General features: G+C 32.8%; 1 protein-coding gene and 2 pseudogenes across 1 annotated transcript; all 3 read left to right on the top strand.

Moving 5' to 3' along the window:
• The first annotated feature begins 2,223 nt into the window (after positions 1 to 2,223).
• LOC142626719 (bidirectional sugar transporter N3-like) lies at positions 2,224 to 6,485 on the top strand. The gene is made up of 6 exons (XM_075800427.1): positions 2,224 to 2,275; positions 4,449 to 4,485; positions 5,385 to 5,595; positions 5,695 to 5,856; positions 5,983 to 6,102; positions 6,198 to 6,485. Exons 1-6 carry the CDS (start codon positions 2,224 to 2,226, stop codon positions 6,483 to 6,485), a joined length of 870 nt encoding a protein of 289 aa, XP_075656542.1.
• A 761-nt stretch (positions 6,486 to 7,246) lies between these two features.
• LOC142628908 (bidirectional sugar transporter SWEET15-like) lies at positions 7,247 to 9,350 on the top strand (annotated as a pseudogene).
• A 6,161-nt stretch (positions 9,351 to 15,511) lies between these two features.
• Positions 15,512 to 18,393, top strand: LOC142628909 (bidirectional sugar transporter SWEET15-like; annotated as a pseudogene).
• The last annotated feature ends 4,353 nt before the right edge of the window (positions 18,394 to 22,746 follow it).

Here is a 22,746-nt window from a genome sequence, read left to right on the forward strand (position 1 = left end):
TTGGTTGTTATTGTTGGGGTTAGGGGTGGCAATTCGTGTTCGCGTGTCGGATTTGTGTCGTGTCAACTCATACGTATTCGACTATACGGGTCAACACTAACCTGACATGTTTATTAAACGGGTCAAGATTCCTCAACCCTAACACGACCCATTTATTAAACGAGTCAGTCGTGTCGACCTGTTTATCTGATTTTATCAAAATGAAGAAAAACATTTATGGAAAAATAAGGAAATAAATATTTTAAATATAAAATTCAGAACTAATGAGTAATTATATCACAAATAATCATTCAAAACTAAAGAATATCTCAATATCATAAATAATCAATCACAATACATCAAAGAAAATAAACTACAACAACTAATAAGTTTATGTATCTATAGTTTGAATGGTATATTGGTAAAATTTCATTTAATTAAACGGGTCAGACGGGTCAAACGGGTTTCATAGGTTGAACTCTAACCCAACCAATTTATCAAACGGGTTCGTCGTGTTAACCCGAATATGACACGAATCCATTAAGCCTCAACCCATAACCTGCTAATTTCGTGTCGTGTCGTGTCGTGTCGGTTTCGTGAGTCGTGTCCAATTTTGTTACCCCTAGTTAGGGTAAAAAAGGTAATCTTAGTATTATGTTCAAATTTGAACCAATAACAACTAACCACCTATGATTTATTATGAAAATATTGTAAACGTAGCACCTCTCTTTCCAATAAGGAATAACATTTGAACATGGTCATCATTGTTAATACCTCATTAATTTTGTCCTATTCCTCCCTCATGTAACCGCATGAACACTCCTATAAGATAACTGTCAGATACACTCTTTTTTGATGAACAAAATGTCAGATACACTCTACCACACGAAACCTATTGATTTAAATGCAACAGTGCTATCAAACAAAATCAAGCACAGAAATATTTAATGAAAATGAAGGAATGTAATAAAAGCTTATTTATGAACATTTATAGGTGTGTTAGAGCTGGAAAGAGGTGGACATTTAGGGCTGACGCGGCGAGGCGTGTTTCGTTCGAGCCATGAGAGAAACGAGAAATTGCAGTGTTTGGAGAGCTCACGTGAATCGAGCTCTGCTCACGACAGCTTTGCATATTAATTTTTATGGCAGTAACGTAAAAAATTCTTGCTCCCATTCAATCTCCTGTCACGCTTTTCCTAATGCGCGTGGAGTTTTCATCAATTTTAGAATGATTCTTTTTTGCTTTCATTCCTAGAAATCAAAAATTAAAATGTATAGAAGGTAAATTCTCTGGATCTTATATGCTATTTCAAACTTCAAACAACATCACTTCAAAACAAATTTCACCTTTTTATTTAATTATTATTTTTGCATCTAAAATGGATTGTGATTTTAGTAAAACATCATCATTTTTTTTAGAATAAAAAGACATCATCATTACAATTGACCACTATTACTTTCAAATAATACCACCAATCATAATATATCATACCAACAATTATATATAAAATAAAAAATTGTGACATTAATTGTGTATTTAAATTTGTTATAGTGCAAAAGCACCAACTTAGCAAGAGGAAGGAAAAATTTGCATACATGGTTATTAAAATCTGGGCCAACTCAATAGAATTTGAGGCCTAAGGTAACATTTAGTTAATATTTAAATATTAGAAATTTATTTTTCTTACATTTTTATATGACTAATTCACTTAACGGTTATTTATGAGTTTAAATTTCTGTTAATTAATTTTTTTTAAGAGTAAAGGTAAAATACAATATATATTTGAATAATAAAAAAAAAACTCATTGCCCCCACATTTAGGGTGCCTAAGCCATTGCATTGAGCGTAGTACGTACTATATACTTAATTACTAGTTGTATGTTATTTGATAAGAATTTTTTCTCACGCGACTTGGGTGCATGTGGGTTTGGGGATTGCAGTTAAGTGAATGATTTTGTGCTAGGCTACCTACTAATGCTCCACCTGTCATGCAATGCAACAAGAATGAGTTCAATACGCACACACTCTTATATTTCTCTCTTCTTGTGTGTATAAATGTGCCTATATATATGCAGCTCCATGAGCCTATTACTCATCTTCACCTCTCTTATTTTTAATCTCTCTGCATGACATTGTGGGGTTAGCTCAAAGAGAGAGCTAGGGTTTCACTTTGAGGCCCTGCTTTTGTTTTATCCATAGGAAGAGAGAGAGGAAGGTTGGGTTTTTCACTGTTTATCTTTGATATGGCAATCATGATCAGTCGCCACACATTGGCATTTACCTTTGGGATCCTAGGTAACGCTACAATAAACTCTCATAGTTTTTGCTGCGGCATGCACCTGCTTGGTTTAGTACTTTAATACCAATCGGGTCATGACCAATATTGTTTATAAGTAATTTCGGTATTTCTTTATGTTGAGGAAATGAGTTTTCTTCTCATTTGTTCCAGATTTCTACTTCTTGTGCTCCTGTTTCTTCTTCCTTTTTCTATAATTAAAATTTATGGTTGATAAATTATTAGTTGCCCCAAAAATTGAAGTTCTTAGAAAATGTGAATCTAATAATTTAAATTTATACTAATACACTCTTTTTAATTTGTGCGTGGGTTGCTTGACCTGCCCATCTTAAGTTTAAATGGGAGGAATGGTGGTGAGGAGGGATTGAACTTAAAACTTCTTGTTACGATATTATAATAAATTACCATTTGTACTAAAAATTTAAACTATTAGAAAAAAATAAATTGAATTATTTAATCTAAAAATATTTTCTAAATTGAATTATTTAATCTAAAAATGATCTATGGTCTTTACTTGCCTGGCTCTGATCATCTTCTTCATCTTTAGTAAAAGGAGCTTTCAAAAAGATCTTAAAAGGGAAGAAAGAGAAAAAAGTTTTTTTTTTCTAATACGGTAATGGAATCAAATAATTAATAATATGATTGACTTTGAACTTTTAACTTACGCCTCTTCTGAATTGGTAAGTATTTCTCACGTTGTTAAACAAATTAAGGATAATTTAAATGTAATTATCTAATTAAAGGTAGAAAAGGCACATGGTTTAAATTTATCTTTTAGGTGTCAAAAAATTCTTGGCCTTTTAAATTTTCAGAGAAAGAGCTGTTGATTAGAAGGAGAGTTATAATATTGTTTCTTTAGTTGTATATAACTTGCAGAATTTGAAATGTTTGAAAGTTGTCACATTTACTATTTATTTTTTTCAAACATGCCATTTTTGCAGGTGCTTTCTTTCGTTCTATTTTTTGTTAAAAAAAAACTTTTATCGATCGGTGTAATTAAATAAATTTTTTTAATATTTTCTCATACTTTGTATTTGTTTTAAAAAATTTTGATAATTAAGAAGTTATGTTACATATGTTGTGACTGGAAATTTGTTTAAAGTTTTTGACTTTTTAGTTACTATTTTATTTATTATTAATTTACTAGATTTATTTATAACATTATATGAAGCTTCATAGGCCATTTATCTAATCTTTGTCCTTCAGATTTTTAAAACCAAATGTGACTATATATATTCTTCTAAAAAAAGTGTCAATATAGATAATGCTCCATAAGCCTATTACCCATCCTCACCTCTCTTATTTTTCTCTCTGCATGAGATTATGGGGATAGCTCAAAGAAAAAGCTAAGGCTTTACTTCAGGCCCAGCATTTGTTTTCTCCATAATCAAAGAGAGATAGAGAGGTCGGGATTTTTGAAGTTCATGTGATATGGCAGTGATGATCAGTCACCTCATAGGTTTCACTGCGACATTCTTCTTGGTTGAGTACTTTGTTTGATACCGATTCGGGCAATGACCAATTTTATTTTTAAGTAATTTCGGTTCTTCTATTATGTTGAGTGGATGAGTTCTCTTCTCATGTATGTTCCAGATTCTTCCTAGTAGTGCTCCTTATTTCTTTTTGGAAAATCTCATTTATGATCTATATTGTCTATACTTGTCCACCTTTCATCATCATCTTCCTCTTTGATTAATCCATCCGGAGTCCCGTTTAAACTTGAACTTCTATAAGTTTTTATGCCACTCTTCCATAACCCCTTTTTTCCCATATTTTTCAAAATAATTTAACTTGTTCTATTGCACATATTTAGCATAAGTGAATAGATTGTCCAAATTGTACTTTTAGTTAACTTACAGGTGGGTACGAACTAACATTTTTAGTAGCAAGGCTAACTTCTACTACACTTTTGTATGAAATTCGTTCTGATCTATTTGTTGATCCACCTTCCACATCCTAACACAGAAAATATTAGTATTTTATTTGTTCAAGTGAATATCATTAACTATTAAACTCATTAGCACAATATGCATGTTCTTGAATTTTGTTCAGCTATATTGTTTCCAGTGAAAAGTTGTTACCCTAGGTTGTTTATTTGATCACAAAAAAGCAGTAATAGACTCAATGAGTTTCACAAATAATTTAATTAACTTATATTCTCTTTGCTGCCAGGTAACATTATTTCGTTCCTGGTATTCTTGGCTCCAGTGTAAGTATTAATTTCACCGCTTTGAACTCGTAAAGTTTATTATTGTCACTACACCAAAGTAAGTCTATTATACCAAATGTTAATTCAATAACATCAGTATAGTGGTATTAAACACAATATTACATCTATAAGTTAAAAATCGTTGCAATAATAACTTTAAAGTGGTAAATTATCGTATTATCAATAATTAGTTGCAACAACTTATAATTATCGGTATTACTTTATGAAAATTTGTCGCATTAAATTCAAATAAAATTTAAAATAAAGACATTGTTACAATAACTTGATAACAGTTATTTTTGCAATTTATTACAACAAAAGTTTCAAAGAGATATTTTATTGCAATAAAGACATCATTGTAATTGTTTGATATCAATTATTTTACAATCTATTACAATGACAAACATGAAACGAATATATCATTGAAATAACCTGTATAAATTATTTTACAATCTATTTTAATGACAAATATAAAACAATTATTTATTACAACGAATATATCATTGCAATAAATTGTTTATTGCAACATCATATATATCATTGCATCAAAATTGTCATTAAAATATCTATTGATTATTGCAATGAAATTTTTGTTGCACAAACTTATTACCTCAAAATTTATTGCAACAACTCGCATCAACTATTGCAATGACTTTGATGTTATTGCAATGATTTTTTGTTGTTATAATAAACATTTATTTTTTGCAGTGTGTTGAACAAAATCTAGAGTTCAATACAATCTTACACTAAAAATCAATTAATGTTTTGATTTGATGATAAAAAAAATCATTAAGAGTAGCATTGAAATTTAATTTTTAAAAAAAATACATCCATGCTTTAATTTTTATTTTCTCAATAATGATATAAGTAATGTGTATATAATGATTATTATATTGCAGGCCAACATTTTATCGAATTTTTAAAAAGAAATCAGCCCAAGGTTTTCAATCGGTACCTTATGTGGTGGCATTATTCAGTTCCATACTTTGGTTGTACTACGCGATGCTTAAAAAAAATGCCATGCTTCTCATCACAATCAACTCATTTGGATGTGTGATAGAGATGATATATATCATCTTGTATATTACTTATGCGCCAAGGGTTCCCAGGGTTAGTATTAAAAGCGTATTAATTGAGAAACTATATGATTTTATTTACCCAATTATATATATATGCTCTAACTTAATTAATGTTGAATTTTGACTACAGAACTCAACTCTCAAAGTATTCATTTCTATGAACATGGGTTTGTTCACCTTAATCCTTCTTGTTACACACTTTGTAGTGAAAGAAAAATTCCGTGTCGAATTTTTGGGATGGATTTGTGTTGCCGTTTCTGTTAGTGTTTTTGCAGCACCATTAAGCATTGTGGTAAGTAAAATAATTAAAGCATTTGAACTTAAGAGGTTTGGATACTCTTGTTTTGTTTTGTTTTTTTTTGGTTTTATTTAAAGAAAACTACTCGCAAGCATTTTACTTTTCTTTTTTTTTTTGTAGGCACAAGTAATTCGAACTAGGAGTGTGGAGTTTATGCCATTTAATTTATCATTTTTCCTCACATTGAGTGCCGTAATATGGTTTGCATATGGTTTGTTCCTTAAGGACATTTGTATTGCTGTAAGTAATCTCCATTTGCAAGTTCTCTCACCATTTCAGATACTTTCAGCCATTAAATTTTAGCTTAATTTTTTCTTGTTGTCTTAATTGTCTAGATCCCAAATATCTTGGGTTTTGTCTTGGGGCTACTTCAGATTCTGCTATATGCAATATACAGAAACAACAAGAAGGTTATAGAGGAAAATAAACTGCTAGATCAACAGTTGAAAAATATTGTGATCATATCCACTCTAGGGATTGCTGAAGTGTTTCCCGTTGGTACTCAATCATATGCTAATGGTGAGAGTGTGAACAATGATGCAAAGGAGCATGAACAACTAGAGGAGATTGAGAAAAGCATGGAAACCCAGAGTGACCTCAGCCCAATTGAAAGCTCAATTTAATTTACATGTACTGTCCTAATCTAGTTATTTATTAAGTTTACTGTTTAGTGTTTAGGCCAAAAGTGCCTTCCATGTTGCATTTCTTGTTTTCCTCTCTCTTTGCGTTGTGCATTGCACATGTTGGTATTGTAATAGTATGTATATGAATCAAAGAAATATGTTCATCGTTGTTGATCTTATTCCACATTAATGTGCGATGTCCAATTTTAACTTTAACTTTTATAAGTCACTACAAGAAAAAAAAAGTTTTATTACAAAAAAAAAAAATCGTTGCAATAACATCAAAGTTATTGCAATAGTTGGCGTGAGTGGTTGCAATAAATTCTAAGGTAATAAGTTTGTGCAACAAAAAATTTCATTGCAATAATCACTAGATATTTTAATGACAACTTTGATTTAATAATATATATGTAGTTACAATAAAAGATTTATTGCAACGATATATTCGTTGTAATAAATAATTGTTTCATATTTAATATTGCAATAGATTGTAAAATAATCCATGCTTAAAATTTTATTTTCTCAATAATGATATAAGTAATATGTATATAATGATTATTATATTGCAGGCCAACAATTTATCGAATTTTTAAAAAGAAATTAACCCAAGGTTTCCAATTGGTACCTTATGTGGTGGCATAATTCAGTTCCATAATTTGGTTGTACTACACAATGCTTAAAAAAATGCTACGCTTCTCATCACAATCAACACATTTGGATGTGTGATAGAGATGATATATATATCATCTTGTATATTACTTATGCGACAAGGGCTCCTAGGGTTAGTATTAAAAGTGTATTAGTTGAGAAACAATATGATTTTATTCACCCAATTATATATATACTCTAACTTAATTGATGAATTTTGATTGCAGAACTCAACTCTCAAAGTATTCGTTTCTATGAACATGGGTTTGTTCTCCTGAATCCTTCTTGTTACAAACCACGCAGTGAAAGAAAAATTCCGCATTCTATTTCTGGAATGGATTTGCGCTACCGTTTCTATTAGTGTTTTTGTTGCACCCTTAAGCATTGTGCTGAGTTAAATAATTAAAACATTTGAGGTCAAGAGGTCAGGATACTCTTGTTTTTTCAAAAAAAAAAAAAAAGAAGATAAAAAAAAAATGAAACTACTCATAAGGTTTTTACTTTTCTATCCTTTTTGTAGGCACTAGTAATTCAAACTAAGAGTGATATTTTATTGCAATAAAGACATCATTGTAATTATTTGATATCAATTATTTTACAATTTATTTCAATGACAAACGTTAAACAAATATATTATTGCAATAAATTGATATCAATTATTATACAATCTATTGCAGCGACAAATATGAAACAATTATTTATTACAACAAATATATATTTGTAATAAATTGTTTAATGCAACAACATATATATCATTGTATCAAAGTTATCATTAAAATATCTAGTGATTATTGTAATGAAATTTTTTTGTTACACAAAGTTATTACCTCAAAATTTATTGCAACAACTCGCATCAACTATTGCAATGACTTTGATGTTATTCTAATCATTTTTTTTTTGTAATAAACGTTTTTTCTTGTGGTGCGTTGAACAAAATATCTAGAGTTCAATCACCAGTTACACTAAAAATCAATTGGCATTTTGATTTGATAATAAAAAATAATTATCAAGAGCAGCATTGAAATTTAATAAGAAAAAAAATCACATCCATGCTTTAATATTTATTTTCTCAAAATTATATAAGTAATGTGTATATAATGATTATTATATTGCAGACCAACATTTTATCAAATTTTGAAAAAGAAATCAATGCAAGGTCTCCAAATGGTACCTTATGTGATGGCATTATTCAGTTTGATACTTTGGTTGTACTACGCGATGCTTAAAAAAATGCTCTACTTCTCGTTACAATCAACTCATTTAAATCTGTGATAGAGATAATATATATCATCTTGTATATTACTTATATGCCAAGGGCTCCAAGGGTTAGTATTAAAAGCGTATTAGTTGAGAAACTATATGATTTTATTCACCCGATTATATATATACTCTAACTTAATTAATGTTGAATTTTGACTACAGAACTCAACTCTTAAAGTATTCATTTCTATGAACATGGGTTTGTTCTCCTTAATCCTTCCTATCACACACCTTTCAATGAATGAAAAGTTCCGCGTTGAATTTCTGGGATTTGCATTATTGTTTCTGTTAGTATTTTTGCAGCACCCTTAAGCATTGTGGTGAGTTAAATAACTAAAAAATTTGAGGTCAAGAGGTCGGGATAATCTCTTTTTTTTTTTTTTTAAAAAAAAAAAGAAGTTAAAAAGAAAATGTAAACTGCTCGTAAGCATTTTACATTTCTTTCCTTTTTGTAGGCACATGAAATTCGAACTTGGAGTGTAGAGTTTATGTCATTTAATTTATCATTTTCCCCACATTGAGTACTGTAATGTGGTTTGCATATGGTTTGCTCCGCAAGGACATTTGTATTGTTGTAAGTAGTCTCCATTTGCTAATTCTCTCATTATTTCAAATACTTTCAGCCATTAAATTTTAGCTTAATTTCTTCTTGTTGTCTTAATTGTCTAAATTCCAAATATCGTGGGTTTTGTCTTGGGGCTAGTTCAGATGTTGCTATATGCAATATACAAAAACAATAATAAAGTTAAAGCAGAAAATAAATTGCCAGATCAACAACTGAAAAATATTGCGATCATATCCACTCTAGGGACTGCTGAAGTGTTTCCAGTTGATACTCAATTGTATGCTAATGGTGAGAGTGTGAACAATGAAGCAAAATAGCATGAACAACTAAAGGAGCTTGAGAAATGCATGGAAACCCAAAGTGACCTCAAGCCAATTGAAAGTCTCGTTTAATTCACATTTACTGTCATAATCTAGTTATTTATTAAGTTTTACTGTTTAGTGTTCAGGCCAAAAGTGCCTTCCACGTTGCATTTCTTGTTTTCCTCTCTCTTTGCGTGCGTAAATAGCACATGTTCGTATTGTAATAGTACATATATGAATCAAAGAAATTTGTTCATCATTGTTGATCTTATTCCACACTAACGTTTGATATCCAATTTTAACTTGAACTTTTGTAAGTCATTACAAGAAAAAATTTTTATTACAAAAAAAAAAAAAAAAATCATTGATAACATCAAAATCATTGCAATAATTGATGCGAGTTGTTGCAATAAATTATGAGGTAATAAATTTGTGCAAGAAAAAATTTCATTGCAATAATCACTAGATATTTTAATAACAACTTTGATGTAATGATATATGTTGTTGCAATAAACAATTAATTGCAATGATATATTCATTGTAATAAATAATTGTTTCATATTTGTTATTGTAATAGATTGTAAAATAATTCATTTTAAAATTTTATTTTCTCAATAATGATACCAGTAATATGTATATAATGATTATTATTGATAGGCCAAGAATGTATTGACTCCTTGTGACGAATTAATTGATTAATTAGCCAAGTTTATTAATTAATCAAATTAACATGCAATATACGTGGTAGTACAAACAAATCACCAAGTAAAATAAAATGCAGTGGAAAATAAAGTTGACAAGGTGATTTGTTTACAAATAGGGAAAAACTCCAAGGCAAAAACTCCATTGGGTGATTTTAAGGTCACCACTCCCGAGAATTCACTATTATCACAACAAACGATTACAAATAAAGGAATCTCAGTACCTTATACCAATCTACAGTTGAACCCTTATCCCAATACTCAATTGGACTTGTTCTGTAGTAACAATCTCTTCTTTTAATGCATGGCTCCTAGTATGTGACTAACCAATAGATGAGCAGATTCTAGTATGCGACTTAATCACCAACTTGAGAATAATATTGGCTGCAAAGTTTTTCAGTTCATCACATGATGAAGATCACAAAACTCCTTGGTCACAAAACCCAACGGTGTACAAACACAGCAGCTTCTTCAAGAGAAAGAAGAATTAGGGCAAATTACGTTTTCGGTCACAATTTGCATGAACAACACTTTGCTTCACACTCGTGCAACTGTGCAACTTGTGATAGCCCTTAAAATAGTCTTTATATATGTTTAGGGTTGTGAGAAAAGAAAGCCTAAACACATACTCACGGATTTGAATGAAATCAGAACTGAAAATCTGATTTTCATAAATCTCGATAGATACCCTATCTATCGAGTAGCTATTGAGCATCAGACTAAAACAGCTTTTTAAACCTTAATAGATACTAGCTATTGAGTTTTAAAAACCAGCACTTCATCACTTGATTCTTGGACAGACTTGCATGGCTTTAACACTTGAACTTAAAACCTTGTTTCTTGAAGCATTAAACACATCCTAGATTTACCCAATTACAAGTAAAGTGCATTTTGTCAAAGGATTAGCCAATACATGATGACATATGTTTTTAACATGAATCACATATGTCCTAAAAATCTCCCCTTTTGGTAATCCGTGACAAAACCACAACAAACAAATGAACATATGAGAGAAGTCATAAATCACTCAATTTATAATCACTTGTTGAATACAATAAAATCTATCCTAACACAAAATCTTGAAAAACTTTGCAAGAAGAGAGTTTATAGCTTGAAAGATTTTGACAACCTGTATTTCTGAAACACTTTAAACAAAACTCATTAAGACATCTTAGTGTGAAACAGAAATAAAAGATTGCATACAAATATATAAAAAGCATGTGCATAAAGAAAGAAATGAAACAACACATGAAGAGATAGATGAAAGAACTGTAATAACAACCTCATCATATATATATATATATCAATAAAGAATACAAGGTTTGCTGTCACAAAGTGGTCACAAGACCAAAGGTACATGAACTAAGTATCTAAAATATCACAGAGCACGAGACTTTGTGATAGAGTTATAGTAAGACAAAGGATGTAGAACAAAAGTAATCACCATATTAAGAAACCTCAGACCTTTAGAAAAGGCCAAGCAATGAGTGTTTTGACGATCACCCCAATCAAAAGGAGTCTCACAGAACATAGACATAAGCTCGTCTTTAGACACAGTCTTAAGACGCTCACAACAAGGGTAGGCAGGATGCGCCACCTTTGGGACATGGAGCACCTCGATACAATATTCGGAGTGACCATAATGTGCGTACCTCGAACGAGAGTAGAAAAATGAGGTACTGAATAATCGAATCCGTGCATATTAGAATAAAACTCCTGTATGATCACAGAAGGGCACATGACCGGGACGGTACACAGTGACTCCCAACCCCTATCGTAGATGACCGTGGGAAGGTCAATATCAAAAAAGTCCGATAGGATGACTTGGCGTTCCGAATGAATGCCTCGTCGGGAAAAGTTCTTCGAGAAGTCTTTACGAGCTTTCTCATCACGGAACTGAAGATAAGAAGGAGAAGGATCAGAGGAAGATGCCCTGAAACAAAGAGGGTTCCAAGACAGAGTGGATTTAAGCTTAGGTGCCATGATGTAAACTGAGAGAGAGAGAGAGAGAGAGAGAGAGAGAGAGAGAGAGAGAGAGAGACAAGTAGAAAAGCACCAACAATTTAATATCAATATGATAGAAAATGGAAGGTATGTATGCATGAAAATGCATGAGTATGTGACATGCAAACTTAAAAGCATCATGGGCTTAGCCCAATACAAACCTACTAGCACACAACAATTCAACATATATAGCACACATCTATAATTCATGGAAATATAGTTAAAATGTTCATGAGATGCAATGCATGATGATTTTAAATCATTTAAATAAAAACCCATCCCAAAAATTTTCAGAAAAACTTCAAAATTTTGAAAAACCCCAAAGTTTATCAAAAATCCCAAAAAATTAGGTCAAAAATCATGAAATGCATGATAAAGGAGTGAAAGAGAATCATACCAGTGAGAGGAAGTGATCTCTAGACACAAAAGAGAGTGGGGAAGTGATTTGGATTGAGAGAGGAAGGTGAGAAGTCTGAAACTATTGAGAGAGATCGATGAGAAATGAGAGAAAAGTTGCATGGATCCTACATAGAAATCCCAGTTTCTCGATGGATCGAGAGGTGTTGAGAATTAAAAAGCGAGAAATAGCTATTGAGGAGTTGTCTAGAGGTGTCCACAACAAAAGAGGTTCTATGGATCGAGAAGCTATCGAGCATCTATCGAGGAGATAGAAACTTTCTCGATGGATCGAGGAGCTATCGAGAAGCTATTGAGATTGTGATAAAAAGAAGCTGAAGAGCCTAATAGATAGCCTAGTTGTCGAGAGGTATCGAGAAGCTGTCGAAATTGCTTAAAACAGTTTTTCAAGAAGAGAAAAATACAGATATGAATGCAATCAAACATGCTACTCAACCAAAGATCCAAACAACAATTTTAGCTCTCAACAACATCTCTTAATCAAGAAAAATGTCAAGCAATTAGATCCAAATCACACACACACACACACACACACTAAACAAGTCTAACCAATTTTATATTTCAAAAATGAGTCAAGATAGTTTAGTGGGTATACATTAACACATGTATTCCTTGTGATGGCCAAATCACAATGTACCTGCATATGTATTAAAAGTAGCAAAGAATATTGCGTGTTGTGTGTGAAAAACATCGCAAGATTGTATAAGTGTTTACATGTTATGACGATTTGAGATATGAGTAAATCAGTTTAACTCACACACGATCATAACTGCTTGATGGGGACTATCACCTTCGAGGTACATCCTATAACTCCCACATCTTCTAGAAGACACGCTTGCAATCATATTTCAAAGCATTTTGATTCTTTTTGCTTTAATTTTTCTTTGTATATTTTCTTTTAAGCATATCATTCATGGTCATATAAGAGAGAGAAAAGAAATACTCAATTATGTTAAGCTTTTGACACTGCACTTTGCTATGCCGAAGCATACATACGTTAGTTCATGATTGGTAGGCAATAGTGGTGAGATGGTTATTTATGCCTTTCTCTTGGGATTTTCTAGTCTTTCCCGTAAAAAAGAGTGATACGAGTGTTAAGTACAAGAGATTACTTAATCTTACTCATCACAAACACGAGCCACAAAGTTCATTTGCTTAGTTGTGCATAGAGATGCTCATCTATGCTACAAGAGATACAAAGTTTAGCAAATTTTGCTTCATTGACCATTCAAGGTACACAAGTACTAATGTACACAAACACACACTGTTTTTGTATTTTTCTAATTTTTCAATTTTTTTTTTAAATTTAAAACAAAATAAAGCAAAAACTGAAAACACACAAACAAAAACATGTTAAGCAAAGGAATGCATAAAAATTAGACTGACTCAAAACAGTAAAGCAAAACACACAAGTAATGCAAACACACAAAAAGAAGGAGAGAGAGAAAAGTGACTAAATCACTTAGAGCCTTTTTCCTTCCACCTCTTGGAAGAACCTTTTCTTTTAATGAACCTTTGAACCGGTAGTGAAGGGGAAGAATTGCAACTGTTCAAGTTTGAAAAGAACATGAGGGCTTTGAGGAGATCTCCAAGAGGAGCAAGAGAGGATGGAAACTGACTTAGGTTTCCCGATGAGACCATACTATTGCTCTATTGAGTGGCTAGCCACTTATAGCAATTAGGTCGAGGATGTCTAGCTGCTCCTCAATGATGACAGAGATGCTGCTTCTTCTGTTTAGACTGTTGAGCATTTCCCTTCTTGGCCCTAGGGTTTTTAGTTTCTTTCTTAGTAAGCTTAAGGGGTGCTCCTAAGATAGATTTACCCTTGTCAATGTTCTCACTAGCTATCACAGTTTTAACATCATTGCTCTCAAATTCAACATTATTAGCAGGAGAAACAAAAACAATAGTACTAGAAGAAACAATATTAGGGGAAGAGAAATCGTACCCAAAACCGGTTTGATCGGAAGCAGATTTCTGCATACTGAGCATTTCATCAAGCTTTGCATTTGAAATTCTCTCCAACTGAGCTCTGACTTGAAATAGCTCTACTTCAAGCTTCTTGGTCTTCTTAGCCAAGAAATTGTTCTCAAACCTCTATGCTGCAATAGTTTGATTGGCTTCATCAAACTTTGTGGAGATTTCTTCTCGTTCGAGCTCTACATCACTGAGCTTCTTGGTGGCCAATGTATACAACTTCTTATGCTTTTCGGAGACCTTGTATAACTTTGTGTAGGCGGTGTGGATGTCATCTTGTTCATCCATCTTCTTAAACTTTGACTCCACCAATGCCTCTTCTTCATCCACATCTTTTACAACCCTTTCAGTAGGATTGACAGTGATGGTGAAGACATTTAGGATTCCATCATCCTCATTTTCAGAATCATCTTCAGGTTTAGTGTCGCTTAAAGTAGTAGCAAGTGCCTTGTTCATCCCGATGGACTTAAGATACGTAGGAAACTCTTGTTTCATGTGACCAAAGCCTTGACTCCCGAAACATTTGAGTCCTGAGGGAATAGTGTACTGACCGCCATCCCTAGTATTCTTCTTCCCTTTGTTTTGGCTCTTAGACTGAAAAGAACTAGATTGCCTAAGGTCCTTGTCAAAGCCCTTCGCATTGGCATTCTTCATGAACTTCTTGAATTGCCTTGTGATGTAGGACTTTATTTTAGAATCATCATTGTCTGAAGACTCATCCATGTCATTGTTCTTGGCCTTCAGTGCCATGCTTTTACCCTTAGTTGATTTCCCAATCCTTGTCAAACTTAACTCATAGGTCTGCAAATTGCCAACAAGCTCTATCAAAGGAATTTTGTCAATATCCTTTGATGCCTCAATAGCGGTGATCTTAACATAAAATCTCTCAGGTAGAGATCTGAGTACCTTTCTCACAATCTTGGGTTCGGGAATAGTTTCCCCAAGATTAAAAAATGAGTTCACTATGTCCTTAAGTTTGGCATAGAACTCATCAAATGACTCATCCTCCTCCATCTTAATTTCTTCAAAGCTAGTAGTGAGCCTCTGAAGCTTCGAGTCCTTGACAACTTTGTTCCCTTATAGGTTGTATGGAGGATGGTCCATGCTTCCTTTGCAGTTTCAGTGGAGGATATCTTCTTGAACTCCGCAGTCATGATAGCACTGAATAAAACATTCAATGCCCTACTGTTGAAGTTTGCCGCCTTGATATTAGCATCACCCCAATTGGCCGATGATTCTTTTGGCTTGATCCAGCCTATCTCCATGGCTTACCGCACTTTCTCATCTAAAGACTGCAAGAAAGCTCTCATGCACACTTTCCCGTATGCATAGTTAGTACCATCAAATAACGGAGGTATAATGCGTGATTGTCCTCTATCCATGACAAACAGGTCAATGGATCACACAATAAAGATTAAAACCTAATCAGAGTGTGCTTGCTCTGATACCACTTGATAGACTAAGAATGTATTGACCCCTTGTGATGAATTAATTGATTAATTAGAAAAATTGATTAATCAATCAAACTAACATGCAATATACATGGCAACACAAATAAATCACCAACTAAAATAAAATACAGTGGTGAATAAAGTTGACAATGTGATTTATTTACAAATAAGGAAAACCTTCAAGGCAAAAATCCCATCGGGTGATTTTAAGGTCACCACTCTTGAGAATTCACTATTATCACCACAAGTGGTTACAAGTAAAGGAATCCCAGTACCTTATACCAATACAGTTGAACCCTTACTACAATACCCAATTGGACTTGTTCTATAGTGACAATCTCTCCTTTTAATGCACGGCTCCCAGTATGTGACTAATCAATAGATGTGCGGATCCTAGTACCCGACTTAATCACTAACTTGAGAAGGATGTTGGCTACAAAGTTCTTCAGCTCATCACATGATGAAGATCACGAAACTCCTTGGTCATAAAACCCAACGGTGTACAAACATAGTAGCTTTTTCAAGAGAAAGAAGAGCCAGGGCAAATTAGGTTTCTGATCACAATTTTCTTGAACAATACTTTGCTTCACACTCGTGCAATTGTGCAACCTGTGACGGCCTTTAAAATAGTCCATATATATGTTTAGGGTTGTGAGAAAAGAAAACCTAAACATATACTCATGGATTGGAATGAAATCAGAATTGAAAATCTGATTTTCATAAATCTCGATAGATACTCTATCTATCGAGCAGCTGTCGAGTATTGGGCTAAAACAGCCTTTTAAACCTCGATAGATACAAACTGTCGAGCTTTAAAAACCAACACTTCATTACTTGATTCTTGGACAGACTTGCATGGTTTTAACACTTGAACTTGTAACCTTGTTCCTTGAAGTATTAAACACATCCTAAATCTACCAAATTACAAGTAAAGTGCATTTTGTCAAAGGATTAGTTAATACATGATGACATATGTTCCTAACATGAATCACATATGTCCTAACAATTATAGTGCAGGCCAAAAATTTATCGAATTTTGAAAAAGAAATTAACCTAAGGTTTCCAATTGGTACCTTATGTGGTGGCATTATTCAGTTCTATACTTTGGTTGTACTACACGATGCTTAAAAAAAAAAACTATGCTTCTCGTCACAATCAACTCATTTGGATGTGTGATAGAGATGATATATATATCATCTTTGTATATTACTTATGCTCCAAGCGCTCCCAGGGTTAGTATTAAAAGCGTATTAGTTGAGAAACTATATGATTTTATTCAACAAATTATATATACACTCTAACTTAATTAATGTTGAATTTTGACAGAAGAAATCATCTCTCAAAGTATTCGTTTTTATGAACATGGGTTTGTTCTCCTTAATCATTTTTGTCACACACCTTGTAATGAAAGAAAAATTCCGCGTTGAATTTTTGGGATAGATTTGCATTTCCGTTTCTGTTGGTGTTTTTGTAGCACCCTTAAGCATTGCGGTGAGTTAAATAATTAAAGCATTTGAGGTCAAGAGGCTAGGATACTCTCATTTTTTCAAAAAAATAAAAAGACAATGAAAACTATGCGTATCAATTTTACTTTTCTTTACTTTTTTTAAGCACAAGTAATTCAAACTAAGAGTGATATTTTAAAAAGAAATCAACCCAAGGTCTCTAAACGGTACCTTATGTGGTGGCATTATTCAGTTTTATACTTTGGTTGTACTACACGATGCTTAAAAAAAATGCTATGCTTCTCATCACAATCAACTCATTTGGATGTGTGATAGAGATGATATATATCATCTTGTATATTACTTATGCATCAAGGGCTCCAATGGTTAGTATTAAAAGTGTATTAGTTAAGGAACTATATGATTTTATTCACCCAATTATATATGCTCTAACTCAATTAATATTGTATTTTGATTGCAAATCTCAACTCTCAAAGTATTTGTTTCTATGAACAGGAGTTCATTCTCCTTAATCCTTCTTGTCACACAGTTTTCAATGAAAGAAAAATTTTGTGTCAAATTTTTGGGATGGATTTGCTTGCCATTTCCGTTAGAGTTTTTGTAGCACCCTTAAGCATTGTGTTAAGTAAAATAATTAAAGCATTTGAACCCACGAGGTTAGGATACTCTCATTTTTTTTTAAAAGAAAAACTACTCGCAAACATTTTACATTTCTTTCCTTTTTGTAGGCACTTGTAATTCGAACTAGGAGTGTGGAGTTTATGTCATTTAAGTTATCATTTTTCCTCACATTGAGTTCTATAACGTGGTTTACATATGGTTTGTACCTCTAGGACATTTGTATTACTATAAGTATTCTCCACTTGCAAATTCTCTCACCATTTCAAATACTTTCAGCCATTAAATTTTAGCTTAATTTCTTCTTGTTGTCTTAATTATCTAGAGTCCAAATATTATGGGTTTTGTCTTGGGGCCACTTCAGATGCTACTATAAGCAATATACAGAAACAAGAAGAAGGTTATAGAGGAAAATAAACTGCAGGATCAACAGTTGAAAAATATTGCGATCATATCCACTCTAGGGACTGCTGAAGGCCAAAGGTGCCTTCCGTGTTGAATTTCTTGTTTTCCCCTCTCTTTGCATGCATGCATAGCACATGTTGGTATTGTAATAGTACGTATATGAATCAAAGAAATTTGGTCATCGTTTATGATTTTATTTCACATTAACGTGCAATGTCCACTTTTAACTTGAACTTTCATAAGTCACTACAAGAAAAAAGTTTTACCACCCAAAAAAAAAAAAAATAATCATTGCAATAACAGCAAAGTCATTGCAATAGTTGATGTGAGTTGTTGCAATAAATTCTAAGGTAATAAGTTTGTGCAACAAAAAATTTTCATTGTAATAATCACTAGATATTTTAATGACAAGTTTGATGCAATGATATATATGTTGTTGCAATAAAAAATTTATTGCAACGATATATTCGTTGTAATAAATAATTGTTTCATATTTGTCAATGTAATAGATTGTAAAATAATTCGTGCCTAAATTTTTATTTTCTCATTAATGATATAAGTAATATGTATATAATGATTATTATATTGCAGGCCAACAATTTATTGAATTTTTAAAAAGAAATTAACCCAAGGTTTCCAATTGGTACCTTATGTGGGGGAATTATTCAATTCTATACTTTGGTTGTACTATGCGATTCTTAAAAAAATGCTATGCTTCTCGTTACAATCAACTCATTTGGATGTGTGATAGAGATGATATATATCATCTTGTATATTACTTATGCTCCAAGGGCTCCCAAGGTTAGTATTAAAAGCGTATTAATTTAGACGCTAAATGACTTTATTCACCCAATTATATATATACTCTAACTTAATTAATGTTTAATTTTGACTGCAGAACTCAACTCTCAAAGTATTCGTTTCTATGAACATGGGTTTGTTCTCCTTAATCCTTCTTGTCATACACCTTGCGGTGGAAGAAAAATTCCGTGTTGAATTTTTGGGATGGATTTGCGTTGTCGTTTCTGTTAGTGTTTTTACAAGACCCTTAAGCATTGTGGTAAGTAAAATAATTAAAGCATTTCAACTTAAGAGGTTAGGATACTCTCTATTTTTTTAATAAAAAAAAGTTAAAAAGAAAATGAAAACTATGCGTAACCATTTTACTTTTCTTTCCTTTTTCTTAGGCACAAGTAATTCAAACTAAGAGTGATATTTTATTGCAATAAAGATATAATTGTAATTACTTGATATCAATTATTTTACAATCTATTTCGATGACAAACATGAAACAGATATATTATTGCAATAACTTGATATCAATTATTTTACAATCTATTGCAATGACAAATATGAACCAAATATTTATTACAACAATTATATTGTTGTAAGAAATTGTTTATTGCATCAACATATATATCGTTGCATCAAAGTTTTCATTAAAATATCAAGGGATTATTGCAATGAAATTTTTTGTTACACAAACTTATTTCCTCAAAATTGATTGCAACATCTCTCATCAACTATTGCAGTGACATTGATGTTATTGCAATCATTTTTTGTTTTTGTAATAAACATTTTTTCTTGTAGTGCATTGAACAAAAAATCTTGAGTTCAATCCCTACCTACACTAAAAATCAATTGGTGTTTTGATTTGCTGATAAAGAATAATCATCAAGAGCAGCATTGAAATTTATAAGAAAAAATTACATCCATGCTTTAATTTTTATTTTCTAAATAATGATATAAGTAATGTGTATATAATGATTATCAAATTTTAAAAAGAAATCAACCCAAGGTTTACAATCAGTACCTTATGTGCTGGCATTATTCTATTCCATACTTTGGTTGTACTACGTGATGCTTAAAAAAGCGATGCTATGGTTCTTGTCACAATCAACTCATTTGGATGTGTGATACAGATGATATATATCATCTTGTATATTACTTATGAGCTAATGGCTCCAAGGGTTTGTATTAAAAGCGTATTAGTTGAGAAACTATATGATTTTATTCACCCAATAATATATATGCTCTAACTTAATTAATGTTGAATTTTGACTAAAGAACTCTACTCTCAAAGTATTCGTTTCTATGAACATAGGTTTGTTCTCCTTAATCCTTCTTGTCACACACTTTGTAGTTAAGGAAAAAATTCCATGTCGAATTTTTGGGATGGATTTGCATTGCTAGTTCTGTTAGTGTTTTTGCAGCACCCTTAACCCCCAGGGAAAAGCAACTACGTTGTGTATGCATTAGATCATGACCAAACCCTAAGGGTTTCCAACCCTATAAGGTCATGCATGCATACACTAATGACTCTGTCATGTAAATGTGTAGAGATAAAATTTGTGGCTAGTAGCCGGCACCCCACATTGAGGAGGTTATTGCCAAGAGTCCAAGATCTTGGCTGAGAAGGCGAGGCCCATCTAGAATGAAGCCTCTGCATTTTGTAAATTTGAACTTCCTTGTATTGTAAAAGGCCTAGTGTTGGAGTCATTATATATAGCCCAGTTTTGGGGGCATTGTAAAAAGCCAATGTTTTATAGAAGCATTGTTTTATTTGTAATGAAAAGAAAGGGGTCCATCCCACAATTTCGAGCATGATGTGAAAGTTCCAGTTACTTGCCAAGCTTATGCATTAATTTTGCATCACTATAGAAACTCACCTTGATAAAAATCCGCTAAAGGGTTTAAGCCAAATTTATAAAAATGATAGGAGCATGTCCTTGAGCATTTCATTTGCAGGGGAACAATTCTCAAATGAAAGTATGATCTTTGCCTGTTTGCATAACATTGAGAAACCCTAGGAGAGATAGTCCTAAAATTGCTCATGCATTAGTCTCCACCTGACCCCTTAAGAGTTCCCAACCCTACAAGGGCATGCATGCATTTGCTGATACCTTTCACCTAATTGTACATATAAAAATTGGGTGACAAGCAACCAGATCTTTCCATAGAGATAGGTAAGAGGCCAAGTTTTTCTTCAAAATTGCCAAAGGGATCAAACTTTGTTTTCTTTGTATTAAACATGCCTTTGTAGCAAAATTGATTTCTTCGTCCAAGGATCATTGTGAATATTGTATCATAAAAAGAGCTTTATATTTGATTTAACTGTTGCAAAAACCTTTGCTATACAAATTGTGCCAAATTTTTCCTAACAAAGGACAAGGTGTTGTACCTTAAAATTTTCATTGTGAAAAAGGGTTCACTTGAAGATTTTTCAAAACCTATGCAAATGTTCAGTCGCTTGCCACAAAGAGGTTATGTTAAGTTTTGCATCACTTTAGAAACCCATTCAATAACAAGAGGTCCAAATCATGGAACTTCTCCCTGTTAATTGCAAATTGAAATAAGAGCATTAAAGCATTTGGAGATAAAACTAACATGGGCTTTGGCTTTTTGTTTCCACTATGGAAATATCACATTTGTAACCCCGATTCCTTGCTATCCCGTTCTTTCTCGAGGTGTGAGACAAAATGTAGGAAGTTCAAGATCCTTGCATCTCCAAGCTTGCACAAAAGGATATATGGGAAGAATGAAGAGCGACTCAAATACTGAACAGAAGCAATGGACCATTTCAGTTGAGAGCCAACATTCTTTGGGGGATTGAAAAATGGGAACCGATTTTTGTTGTCTAGTTGCAAGCCAAAGTCTCAGTTCATGTACGGGCTCTTCAAGATGGTTTCGTCAGACCTGTTGTCGCATGGCATTTGAAACTAAAAATAAGCATGAATTGTTTTTAAATGCCCGTACCATCATTGTCTCTACATTATGGTAGCTCATTGATATTCCAATTGATAGAAATTGGAAGATGAGGATGGGGAACTTTCAAAGGAATTACTCAAAGATAAAAAGAGAAAGGGACACCTAAGTGCATTCTTTGAAACTTGAAAATGAGATGATCAAGACATTCTTAGAAATGTCTAAGGATCCAGTCTATGGGAAGATCAGCAGGACCCAGGTCCATGGCTTTTGCTAGTCTCATAACCCTAGGGGAATGAACCAAAGATAGTCTGAAGAGCAAGAAGCTTTAGAAGATGTTCTTTGGTACATCATACTTCAAGTGATAGACTGAGGCTGGTGCTACTAAGAAGAATCTTGATTTTTCTTTCGCAATCCAAGCCCATTGATTCATACCAACAAGATTGTTTAGTGAAGTCTTTGGAGTTAATTCTTTTGAAATGGCTATCAACGACATAAACTCTTAAGGGTGCCCAACCCTCCCACCGCTTGTCAAAGATGGTTTCATGACTAGTCTGGATTCGACTATTCTCGGCATTGAAGAAAGGACTTTTAGAATTGGCCCTTTGGGCACGCACACCATCACTCACATAGTCTCAACCAAGAGGTCACATTGAACCTAAGGTGGTAGAAGATAGATGAGTCAGGTATGGCACGCTACTATACCGGGGCAGTTTTTGTTGGGTTCCCATGCCTTGTGAGG

The sequence above is a fragment of the Castanea sativa genome, chromosome 3 (assembly GCF_040712315.1).
Source record: "Castanea sativa cultivar Marrone di Chiusa Pesio chromosome 3, ASM4071231v1".
Classification (NCBI taxonomy): domain Eukaryota; kingdom Viridiplantae; phylum Streptophyta; class Magnoliopsida; order Fagales; family Fagaceae; genus Castanea; species Castanea sativa.